Below are 12,497 nucleotides of genomic sequence, written 5' to 3' on the forward strand. Positions count from 1 at the left end.
TGGGTTAAGAGGGAATGTTTCCCCTGATTACTTAATGTTGAGGCTGATGCACATGATTTATACTTCTATCAGCCAAAACATGTGTTCCACAGAATGTGAATCCTCAGCGTAAATCTTGGCTGATTTGAAGAGAAGTGCTGCCTTATGTCCTTTTTGAAATTTGAGTAGTGCTTCTTTCCAAAAAGATGAATAATATTTTTTTTTGACAGCTCTCCAAAGACTAAAGAATGAACATTTAATGATTAAATCTTGACCTAGAAATACTCTTGGGATTGGCACAGGCTTACACACAATGAAGTGGGCTCACGGATCAAACTGAGGCGTGCAGGCAGTTCATGGAACTGACCTGTAGCCATGTTGTTGCATCGTGTCTGTTGGCATCCACGTGAGTTCATATCTCTGCATAAAGCTTGCAATACTCTTTAACAGTTCAGTGGGTCAGAAAAATGAGAAATTAATGAAGTGGATGGCAATTTCTGCTCTCTGTCTAAATTTGTTGTGTGTGGTTGTGTCAAGAGGAATGTGCTAGTGGGCTGGCAGCAGCTGGAAGCATAGATTCATGGGGAAAAAAAAGCCAGCAGCCTCTTAGAGGGCTGATTTAGCTGAGTGAATAGCAAAAGGATTTAGAAAGGTCAAGGGGCATTCATGGCTCCCTGTTATCCAGAGCTGAACAGGAGAAAGTCCTTTGGCAGGTGGTAACCCTATGATTATGGGTGCTATTGCAAGAATTCCTACTAAATAATTATTAATAGACAGTTGTGAGTGTTTAGTATAAGCTAATTTGATTAGAACATAAAATTTCCTACTGTAAGCTGATTTTGATTTCAGCCTCTGCCTCCAAAAAAAGCACAACTGAAACAGAGAATTTGATAGAAGTCAGCATCTCTTGCTAATGTTTTGCTTATGAAAAAAGGAAAATATCCTAGACTGTGTTGTACAGCACCAGCATCTGCATTTGTTTCATAAATATTTTCACCAGCTAATCCACATAGGGAATATGAGCCTCTGAATTCAGGGAAGAAAAAAATATTTGGTGGGAAGGGAGGAATATGAGTAAGTTACTAAACAAAAAGTAGCCACTTAAGTGGAGGAGTACCAAGAGTGCATATTCTTTTTAAAACAAACAAAAAAATCCCACCAACCACCAGGGGAAATATGTTTCCAGGAAGAAATGGTTGTTGGCCTATTTTGTGTTTCTGAGGGGATGTTCCCATTTTAAGCACGGAGTGAGCTCCTGGGGGCTGTGTGGTGTCTGCAGAGATGGTTTGGCCTGGCTGCCCCATGCCTGTGCTGCAGCTCAGGACCAGGGCACTGCTGCTTCAGGTAGTGCTGCTCCTGCAGCACAGCTTCAGTAGCTGCACTCTGCAAGTGCAGGATTCTTTTTTTAAATGAAAATATTTGTACAGGTAGAAGACAACTCTTACATGCATTCTGCATGTGAAGGGCAAAAAGTTAACTTCTGTTCCCTGTACTTTGTTAGAAATTACCTTGTAACAAAGCCCACGCTGTACAGTTCATTTTACAGCTTGATTACACAGGCTTGAGTTAATGAAAACTGTTGTTTTGTTAAATAGCATAGTGTGATGGTAATTGCTGTGATGTGAGGTTTTACAAGGTTGTGAGGAGTGCTTGCTAAAACAATCCTCTGCCTTTCTGACTTTACCTGTTTGGAGGACAGGCTGCTTTGTTAACTGCAGTACCTGCTCTTAAACAGTTTCTTTTAATCCAGCATTTCTTCCTAACAAAGTATTTAAATGCAATTGTGATCTAGCTAAAATTAGTAGATATTTGTGGCACAGAAAGCAATTTTTTAAGGAATTGAAAACTGCTGGGAAGCAGGCTTGTTGCCTTCAATTTTTTGTCGGTCGTATTGGATATTGTTCCTGGATAGCATCCTGCTGTGTCCTTTCCAGGGGCTGCTGTTAGAAGCCTTCATACTTGGGTTTTTTCATTATTATTCTTCCAGTCACTGAAACCCCTCTCAAAATGAAGTACCAGTCAGGTTCCAAAGCCAGCTTACAAGAATGCCAACACTCCATTGCTCTTTGGAAAGAATGGGCGTTAATGAGGCACTTGCCTGGTTGTTGGCAATCCTGGAAACAGCCTCTCCCCCAGCACATCCCCAGCTTCAGAAATGGTGCAGTATTCCTCTGCAGCAGGGAGGGCTGGGTGCCTGGGCATGTTAGGCAGTGTCTCCTGCGGGTGTGAATCACATCTGTCACAGCAGCAGTGCGTGGTGTGCTGGGGCTGCAGGGTTCCCAGGGGCAGCAGGGAGCTGGTGGTTCTCTCTCATGAGGACATGTTTGGTTTGTGCTTGGCTGGGTGAGAAGACACCATGTGCCTTGCTGTACGTGCCACGGGCACTGGGATGTTTGCTTATAATTTTATAGCTGAAAATAAACAGAACAGCAGAAGTAACTGCTAGGCTTATATAAAAGAGGAGGGCTCATCAAGCTGGACTTTGGTGTTTGTAGGAGCTCCTTTCCTTGGATGGGAGGTGGACTGCTCTTTCCTTGCCCCCCCCTCACCCTGAATGAGGGAGACTTGGAGAGGTGTTTACCTGGTGCCCAGTGTCCCCACTCCTGCACATGCAACAGCCCCTCCAGCCCCTCTTTGCTGTGCCCTTTTGGTGTTGTCCTCCCAGCCCTTGCTCCTGAGTGCAAGGTTTGTCACTGACACAGAGGATTTTCTTATGGAATGGATGAAGTTGATGTGCTTTAATGCTCCCGAAAGTTGCTGGAAAGTGAATCTGCAGCTTGTTAAAGGCAGCTGTTGTGTCTCATTAGGTGTCCTAAAGGATTATCTGCGAGAGTTGCCCTCTCCCCTGATAACCAAGCAGCTCTATGAAGCAGTGTTGGATGCCATGGTGAAAAATCCCTTGAAAATGACAGCAAACGGGTGTGAGAATGACCCAAGTGACTCTGAGCACACAGCAGCCCTTCTGGATTGCCTGCCAGATGTTGAGAAGGTGAGTAGTGTTAACACATTCAAGTAAATCACAAGCTTCAGAAACTAAAGGAACACTTTCACACTGGATATAAAATGTCTCAGAACTGTTTATCAGATCCAAGTGATTTGCTTGGATTTGTGATGCTCCACGTATTTGAAAATAATTCCATGCTGCAATGAATTGGAGGGTCTGCATTGCTGGATTTGCTCTAGTTTTCATTTTATATTGTTCCTTTAAAACTGAATGAAAGGCTGTGATCTCTACTTTCACATGATTAGATAAATGATTATTCCTGTGTGCTGTCCTGCTCCACTTCTGCAGAGCTCTCTGATCTGTATGTTGTAATTACCTGGGCAAATCCATTCCTATTTCTTAAGTATGTGCAATAAAGCCTTTGCTTCTTGTGCTGGGCAGTGTAAGAGAGCTTGCACTGTTACCTGCCAAATTCCTGTGTAGCAAGCCACAGCCCCTTCTGGGAGGAGGGAGGGAGCAAGGGGCCTGCATGGTATCTGGAATTACCTGGAAGCTTGTTCAGATGCTGACATCATATCGAGGGTTTCTTTATTTTCTAATGTACCTGCATCATCTGTACTGCTTCTGCAGCCTCTCCTCCCTTCCTGATGTACCCTTTTCACTGTGAGAAAACTCATCTGTGTGAAACTGAGTTCAGATGAGAAACAAATGGGGTTTTACCAGAAAGTCTGTCTTAATTGGTCTGCTCTGTCAGTCAAATACAGCTTTTCTAATTCAGCACTTGGATGTTCTGTTGATGGGTGTTGGTAGTAAAATCAGATCTCTCAGCCTTGATCTTTTCCCTTTAGGGCCATGACCAGCACCACTGTTGTCTAGTGTTTGGTTTCCTGAGCAGTATTTGTTTCTTTAGGCTACCCTGAAGATGCTGTTGGATCACCTGAAACTGGTGGCTTCTTACCACGAAGTGAATAAGATGACATGCCAGAATTTAGCTGTGTGTTTTGGCCCTGTGTTACTGAGCCAGAGGCAGGAGACCACCAACCATAACAACAGAGTCTTCACAGACTCGGAAGAGCTTGCTAGTGCCCTGGACTTCAAAAAGCACATAGAGGTTCTTCACTACTTACTTCAGTTGTGGCCAGGTACTGTCATGAATCTGATCAAGGAAAAGAAGTCAAACCATTGCTGTGTGTTTGCACTGTGACACTGTACATTATTTCACAGGATGATTGAGCAGCATCAGAATTCTTAAAATGTGGGGTACTATAGTATCACCTATTAATCTAAAGAAATTACGACAGTTTCTGTTTGGGGGTGCTTCACTAAATGGGAATTTTGTTGGTTTAATTGCTTTCTTACCAGATGGCAGAATTTGACTATAATGTAAGAAATGGTGAAGACTTTATGTGAGTAAAGACACTAGAAAACACAAACCCAATGACATTAAAGTTTTCACATCTGAATTAGAGAGGTTGGAGATTTTTTTTTTTCCTGCTCTCCAGCTTTGTCCTGATGGGGTTAATTTATTTCCACCCTTGTAATTTGGCAGAGTTTAATACATCCTTAGATAAGAGCTCTGCAACTTCTACTTGTGTTTGTAGAGCTTTGCATAAGGAAAAATATTGCTGTTCCATGATGGGTTTGAAGTGACTGAAGATGCTGCTGCTCACTTGTCAGCTGCAGGTGGGCAGCTCCAAAGCTGCTGATCACCAGAAATGAAAAGAAGCTTTCAGTCAGATGAGTGTGTCTATGCAGGAGGGATGGGGCATGTAGGTGGAGGGAGACTAAGAGCTGTTTGGGCAGCAAATGCTGTGCAGAAACTAATCTTGAAACCCTGGGGACAGGTTATGGCATGGCTGCTGTGAACTACAAAGCCAAGTGGATATAGCTATGCTACACACACATGGGAGTGTGTATTGCTGTAAGGGGATAGCAGTAGGGTGAGTAGTAGAGTTTTCCTTCACTTAGAAGAAAAAGCGAAGTCCTATCCCATGGCTTGCAAGAACTGTGCAGGATGTTGTGTTGAAAGGCAGGTAAAACACAAATGGAGAGACTTGAGGAGGTGAACACCACTCAGTGTAAACAGCATACTTGGACTGAATGGAAGGATCACAGTCTGGTCCCTTATATTTAATCATCTGTAGTTTGAGACAGCTTGATAACCAGCGTGTTGTGCAATACTTCGATTTCCGTATATTTCCAACTGAAAACAAACAGTCCTTGTTTGGTTAGACCATGTAACACTGGCAAGTTATTGTTAACCCATGGCCCTTCATCTTAATGGAGCATAGTCTAAACAGAAGGGGTTTTGTTATAGTAAGGGGGGTGGGGGGGAAGTGAGAGTTATTGCATGTTACTGTGCAAGACATAAAGTAAAATCCCCTGGAGAGGCCTGTAATGTGGATCCAGAAGGAGAAGGACTGGGCCCATTTCAGGTCTGAATCTTTGTGCTTGTGTGGGGGGGGGAGTCTAACAAGGGGAGAGTCAGATGGTGAACTGCATGGGTTTGTGTGCACTGCCTTTTCAATGGTAAATGGGAATAGGAAGTCTCTGCTGCTCATTACAAGAAGCAGTGGTCTGAACAAAACCAGAAGTTTTGCAGCTCAGGTACTTAAGTAGGCAGCGGGCAGTGAAAAGAGCTGTGCTGTTTGCCTTAGGCAGCGTGTAACAGCAGAGGAGCCTGTTGGTAACTTGTGCTGTGCAATTGTGAGCTCAGGTAACACTGCCAGCAAGCCTGTGTGAGTGTATGTCTGCCAAGGGCTTGTGGCTGCACAGAAAAATTACTGCAAGTGAGCTTCTTCAGTAGCACAGAACATTAGGGCAGAAGAGAAGCATGAGAGCTCCGTTCAGTGTGTTGTCAGCTCCTCTAGGTGTTTCTCAGTGGTGGTATTTTTGTTGTGTTTTAACCTCTTTGGCTGTGCCTGCTTTCTGTTACTCCTTAGCCTGGATGGAGTGTGTGAGCTGAGCTGTTTGCTTTTCTTTGACCCAGAGCTGGATGGTGATTAACTTGTACAATGAATTTAATTGGTGTTCTGGGAGTTTCTAAAGGCTTCTCTGCTGCAATTTGAATCTGGCATGAATCTTCAAAATTGGTTTTTTACTGTAGTTTTTCCTAATTATTTTACATCAAACAGTGGCAGAAAATGTGCAGTGTGTTGGCTGTAAGACTGCATGTATTCGTGCATGCTCTTAGTGGGATGTGGGGGGAGGACGGTGGGCATCTGCCGTGGATTTCTTTGTTGCAGCATGGATTCAGTTCTGACTGATTTAACTTCTCTCTTCTAGTTCATCACTCGCCTGCCAAAGAAGCAGCACATCTGAATGCATTTCCTGAGCACTCATCCTGCCTGAATTACCTGAGACCCAAGAGGCAGAGGCCTCAGATGCTGAACCTGAGCGGTACTGAGATGTCGGGGGTGCTCAGACCGAGGCCAGCAGGTCTAGACAGCCCCTCGAGCAACCGCTATGCTGGGGACTGGAGCAGCTGTGGGGAGAACTACTTCTTAAACCCCAGGGACTGCCTGGGTGAGGCAGACTACGATGATGTCCCTTCAGAGGACACGGAGAGTGGGGATGACAGCAGCAAAGCCGAGGAGCTGGATGCCCCCGCAAGCTGCCCGCAGCCCGGCCCCGCAGAGCATCCCTTTGGGAGCTACCTGACAGTGCAGGCTATAGACTCTGCAGTGGATCACAGAGCACACCTCAAGGACCTGCAGGAAAGTATTGATACTCTCATAGGAAACCTGGAAAGGGAACTCAATAAAAACAAACTAAACATGAGTTATTAAATCCTGTCCTGCATGACATCTCCTTGTGCCTCCATGCCCCTTGTTGGGCGTCCCTAGCTGTGTGAGGAGTGATGGTGCCCCTGAACACCTTGTGGTAAGGCCACGGCCCACCTAAATGTGTTAGCACATTTTAAGCCATTCCGTAATGTTCCTGCCTTTCTGTTAGAAGGCGTTGTCCTGATTTGTGTTGGGGACAAGCTTAGTCTGTGATGTGATTCCACATAGTGGCATTTCTCCCTAAAAACACTATGCACTTAGGTGGCCTGGGCTGTACCTGATAGAAGGTAAAGCAACATCTCTGCTGTCAGTGGCAGCAGAATTCCTCATTCCCGAACTCCTGGCTCCGGTACAGATGATCCTCTCAGAAGAGGATGAACGCTGCTTGGCCTGAGTTTTGCAGCAGGGACTTTAGATAGACTTGTTTTACTATATATGCAATGGCTGCTATGAAAAATGCTTTATATAATATTTATATATAAAGTTTTAATTGTACAAATATTAACGTATTACTGTATTAACACTTTTCAGTAATTATTTAAACAAGCAAAAATAAATATTTTTCTAACCTTGTTTGTATATATCTATGTATAAATGTGCATGTGTCTGTAGCCATCTTTTGAAAAGGAAAGATCTCAGAATTTTGAAATGTTCCCATTTCTAGGAAGACGTGTTCAGTGGTGCCAGGACAAGGTCACGCTTTGGGTAACACAGCATTTGATTTATGCACAGAAACATGGCCAGAGAGAAGGTGGAGTGAATGATTAATGTAAATGACCTTGTGTATTGCAGGAACAGCAGTTTGCAGGTGTTGACTATTAACTCTCACACACACACACACCACCCTTTCTGTTTGTTTGGTTTTTTTCTTCCTTCATTGTTTATTTCCTGCTCGATGGGTTTTTTCACACATAAAGAAGGTCTGGAAGGTATTTACTTTTCAAAAAATATTTTTTTTTTTCCATTATAACCTGTTACTTTACTCTAGATGTTTTGGTACGTTTTTTTTTTTTTTCTTGCCAGAGTTTCATGTATTTTTGTTGTGGTACCCTTGGCTGCTGCTGGTAGTTAGTTGTATTTGAGCCCTCTGTAAAGGGTTGTGGCTCTGGAGCTGCAAGATGCAAGTTCAGCACAAAGCCAGTCATTTTTTTGTCTTTCTTTTTTAAAATACTCTCCCAAAAATGGACACCAGAGTTGTCACATGAGGTTGAATGGGTGGAGTGATATTACTCCTGGGGAGTTTGGGTGAGTTCACTGTGACCTTATTAGATTCAGCTATCACCATCTGCTCAGAGCTTCTTTTATCTCTGGTCATTTATGGTGAGCCATTAAACATTTCATGTTAAGGAAACTCATTCTTGATTCAGTTAAAAATAGTTACCAAATTGCATACAGATGTTTTGATTGTCCTACTAACCAAAAGGACATAGAGTCATTCCTTGTTCTCTACAGGTCACATGCACACCCCCAAGGAAGGGGGGATTTGGGCAGGTGGAGCTGAGAAGGTTTTGGTGTTTTGAGAGGTCAGTTGCTGTCAGCTGGCAGGGTAGAAATTCATTCTACATCTTTTTGGTACGATTTTTGACATCCCACCATGGCTTTCCATTCACCCTGTGGGTAAGTGCTTTTCTGCTAACCTGTACTTCCTTATACTGCTTAATGGAAGAGTTATTTATTTACAGTGGCAAGGAATTAATAATTGCTATGGCAAACTTCACCCCTCTTTTCTAAGGAATTAATTTAGCATGGTTCCAATGGGTTATTCAATCTCATTAATTTATTTTTATAAGTGTTAAAAGATGCAAAACAATTATTGCAATATAATGATATGAATGAAAATGTAAATTTAACCTGAAGCATTTATCAATAAATCAATGTATTTTTTTAAACTTTTATACCTACAGAATGTGCATACTTTTTAAACTATAAATTTAAATTCTAAATAAAATTTGAATTAAGAACAAAATCTCTCTGTGCCTAGCTTGTGATTATTTAAACCTGTCTAAGCTGATGTCATCCATTTGCACTGTCTGCACACATGAATTAATTCCATAAGGACATTTAGCTTTTCAGATGTTTTGTTCTGCTGTCATGTCTAGAGTGACCCAGTGTTTGACTTAGATAATTAAAAACAAACTCCATTAGCACTCTTTGAAAGATGTGTGCATTTAAATTTATTTATTAATCTTTCATTGCCTGAAATAATCCAGATGATGTACAGTGGTTACCTCTTGAATGCATATAACCTTTTTCTCCAGGAGGGTCCTGTAACTTGGGGCAGCAGTGCACTGCTCTGTCAACTTTAATATTACAACAGTGGAAATTAGTGACTCAATAAATTGTATTCACGTTAATATCATGAGGTAATTAAATACATTATTATATTGTATTACTCAAACATTTCCTGGTAATTTAGTTATAACAACTTGTAAAACACATTTTGTATCTTAGAAATCCTCCTTAAATGAGACATTTCCCAAGTGGTATTTTTGTCATGTTATCCCTTATATTCTTATCGATACTGTTACATTTCATATGGTTACCTTTATAATCTGGACAAGCTGCATTCTTTTTGTGATTGTTACAGATGATTAAGGAACAGGGTTACTGTGGGAATTACCCTAATCTAGGAACACTAAATGGGGAGATTAAAATCAAAAGCAGTAATTAACTTTTTTACACAAAAGGGCAGCCTCTGGCTGTGTGTGGTTGCAAGGCAGAGCTCCTCCAAACCCCGTGGCCACAGCCAGGAGCCTCCTTTGCTGTGCTGACCTGTGCTGTTGTCTGCTTGGTGGGACTCCTTTGGCATCAGGAGCAGCTCCTGTTCACCAGGCACTGGAAGAGGTTAACTGCAGAGGGCACAGCCTGCAGGGGAGTTCAGAGAGCAAATTGTCCTTGGAGTCCGTGGACTTCCTTCAGGTGTGACCTCTGCTTCCCAGGTAAAGAAATTGGGTGTGGGTGCTTTTACAGAGGCAGTTCCACAGCTTGCACCAAAATCCATTCAAATGGTTTTACCCAAGCACAAGCCACTGATGGCTGTGTGTGGGGCTGGCTCACTACCAAGAGTTGTAGTTTGTAGTCCCCAGGGAAAAGCAGAAATGTGAAGGTAGGTCTGGGCCATTCTTTGCTGCCAAGCGTTGGGGATATGATACTGATACAATCAGGTGGATTAAGGAGTGGACTAGGCCCATCTGTAGAGTTTTAATCCTTTCCTGTTTGTTTAAATAGGATTTTCCACATTCCAAACACTGCTCGTGCTGTGTGGCTGCTCCACCTTTTCACTTCTCCCCCTTTTAGCTTCCCAAAGTGCTTATTACAGGAGCATGCAAGAGGTGGGTGGGGATGGTGTGGGACCTGGAATTGGCATGACCTCAGGCTGCCTTAAGCCACTGAGGACCTACATGCTCAGAAACTTCAGGCTTTTACATCTGTTTTTCCCAAACGTGTAACCTATGTGTGTGTTTGTTCATGCACCAGACAAGAAATGGATCTGCAGACATGTTCTAAAAATAGAGGGAAACATCCCGAACAGATACACAGGATTTTTACAGAATAGATCTATAAATCTGATTAGGCAGAGACACACGTGGTATTTGTGCTGTCAGATCTTAACCCCTTCACCTTCATCCCCATCCCAAGGAATAGGATGGGGATACTGGAATTCTCGAAAGTAATTTTGATACAGGAAGCTGTTGTCTCACATTTGGGAGCTAAGACCAGCTGAAAGGTGGTTGTTTGGGGTGAGGGGGGACTGATGTTGTACTGTCATGTAACTATGATATGTTTGCTTTCAAATGTCATCCTACATAATGAATTTACTGTTTTCATTCTGCTTGTCTCTTAGAACCAAGCAGGAAAATCTGTCATGTGTCTCAACATCTTCAGTCATCTTAATGTCAGAATTGGAACAGCCCAACATGAGATGATGCAAAGCTGACCCTGCGGGTATTTGAACACCTAGAATTGTATTAGACAGATAAAAGGATCCTGAGGGAATGTATAATCTCATGTCCCCTGTGTTACTTGAGAGAGATGGGGAGGACAGTGGTTCTCAGGAAGATTACTCCCTTTCCATCAGGGCATTCCTGCAGCTCCCCAAATTACTTTGCTTTAGGGAGGGAGGGGAGTTGATAAGCAGAATCCTGATCTGCTGCCTCTTTGGCCTTACTGTTATGAAAACCCATCCGAAATCCCTCTGTCTTTTGGAATATTTTCTTAATTAAAACTCTTAAGAGTGCCTCTGTGGTGGGGAACAAGGCTCCCATTGAGGCTGCTGCCTCTTCTGGGGAGTAGTGACTGAGCTGCAGTGGAGGGGGTTGGCTGGGCTGTCCAGATAAGCCATGACCATATGATTGACCTATTTATATGTAGTTTGCAGCCTTGTTAATCAAAAGAAATCTGTGGAAGATGCTCTGAGGTGGTGTACTAATGAAGTTCAAGCCTGATAAGAGGTAAATTTTTAATTAGTCAGTTGCATGATATTTACATATCTATATAGAGCAGGCTGTTAGTTAAATATTGATTTGGCAGAGCAGCAGTGTTCTCTTCCTGTTTGCTTTCTAACTGCAAACACTGTGCTGCAGGTGCTAGGGACATGCTTGTTGAATTTTCCTTGGTTTTAATTTAGAACTAGTTCAATGTGAAGGACAAGGAATATTGCTATAATATTTAAACTTCAAAGCAGCAAACAAGGGACTATTTTTCAAACCAAGTCCTATCTAGTGGCGCCAAACCTCTCTGAAATCTGACCAAAGTTCCATCAAAGTGCTAAAAGTACATGATAGGGAGATCCTGGCAGTAGAAAATTCAAGAGGCATGTCTTTCACATTGCCTAACCCCAATTTGCAGTGTTTATTTTGGGACACAGGAGCCTCACAGTGATCCTGTTTTCTCTTTGGCTGTGCTTTACTCTGGTGAAGCAGAGCACTGGGGCTGACTATTGCTTTTCAGCTGAAGATCCTCTCTCCAAATCCCCTGTGTGTCAGTTGTCTTTTGTGCTTTAGTGTCTACTGTGACCACATGGACATTTGTTTGACAGGAGTCTGTGACCCTCAAACAGTTTGGTGAGTCATGGAAAGAGTGAACTCACCCGTATAGAGTTTAATCTGTCCTCCTCTGATAGATTTAATTTCTGCTTGACAGGCTCTGCTCAGTTACATGGTGTCTGACCTGGCTATTGAAACCCAGTAGCAGCAGAACCACTTACCAGAGTCCTCTCTGGATGGAGGGTGGGTATTAATATTCATGAGTTGCTACTTATTTACACTGGTAAATATTAAAACTTCTGTAACAACATTTGATCTCTCTGAGGGATAATTGTCTTTTAACAGAAATGCACAGCTACAGTGAGCTTACTAAAAGGTGTTTGTTCTAAATAATACTGACTTCTGTGAGGGAACAATATATTTTAATGGATTTGGTTTTCCGTTTATAAGCACTTGCCAGGGTTAAGTAACAGTAAGTCTGTAAACTGATGATAGCAAGTAAAAGTGGTCAAGAGTCCCGAGAGAGCTTTGAAAACTATTATTTAAATAGAATATTCATTATAACTGTATTAAGGAAAAATAGTCTGGGAAACAGGGTCCAAATCAATTGTTCATTAACCACACTGTGAGCAAACAAATGGATAAGGTTAATGAAGCAATAATCTCTTGCTGCAAGATTCTTTATTTCTAAAGCTAAATATATTGTGCTGTAATAGAGGTCTTTCAATAAGAAGCTTGCTGGTTCTAAAGGTGATAATGGGCTCTAAGCATCCAACAAGGAAAGTATTTCTTGTCTCTTATTCC

General features: G+C 42.4%; 1 protein-coding gene across 1 annotated transcript in view; it reads left to right on the top strand.

Annotated features, from left to right (window-relative positions):
- The window catches only part of SYDE2 (synapse defective Rho GTPase homolog 2), a 28,492-nt gene extending 19,830 nt beyond the window's left edge, over positions 1-8,662 (top strand). Inside the window, 3 exon segments of the mRNA XM_066192537.1 lie at positions 2,787-2,968; positions 3,834-4,065; positions 6,209-8,662. Coding sequence (XP_066048634.1) covers positions 2,787-2,968; positions 3,834-4,065; positions 6,209-6,711 — 917 coding nt within the window. The 3' untranslated portion in view covers positions 6,712-8,662.
- Positions 8,663-12,497: the final 3,835 nt, after the last annotated feature.

Source organism: Chamaea fasciata, unplaced genomic scaffold (genome assembly GCF_029207755.1).
Source record: "Chamaea fasciata isolate MVZ Bird 193981 ecotype frontalis unplaced genomic scaffold, bChaFas1.0.hap1 SCAF_10, whole genome shotgun sequence".
Lineage (NCBI taxonomy): Eukaryota > Metazoa > Chordata > Aves > Passeriformes > Sylviidae > Chamaea > Chamaea fasciata.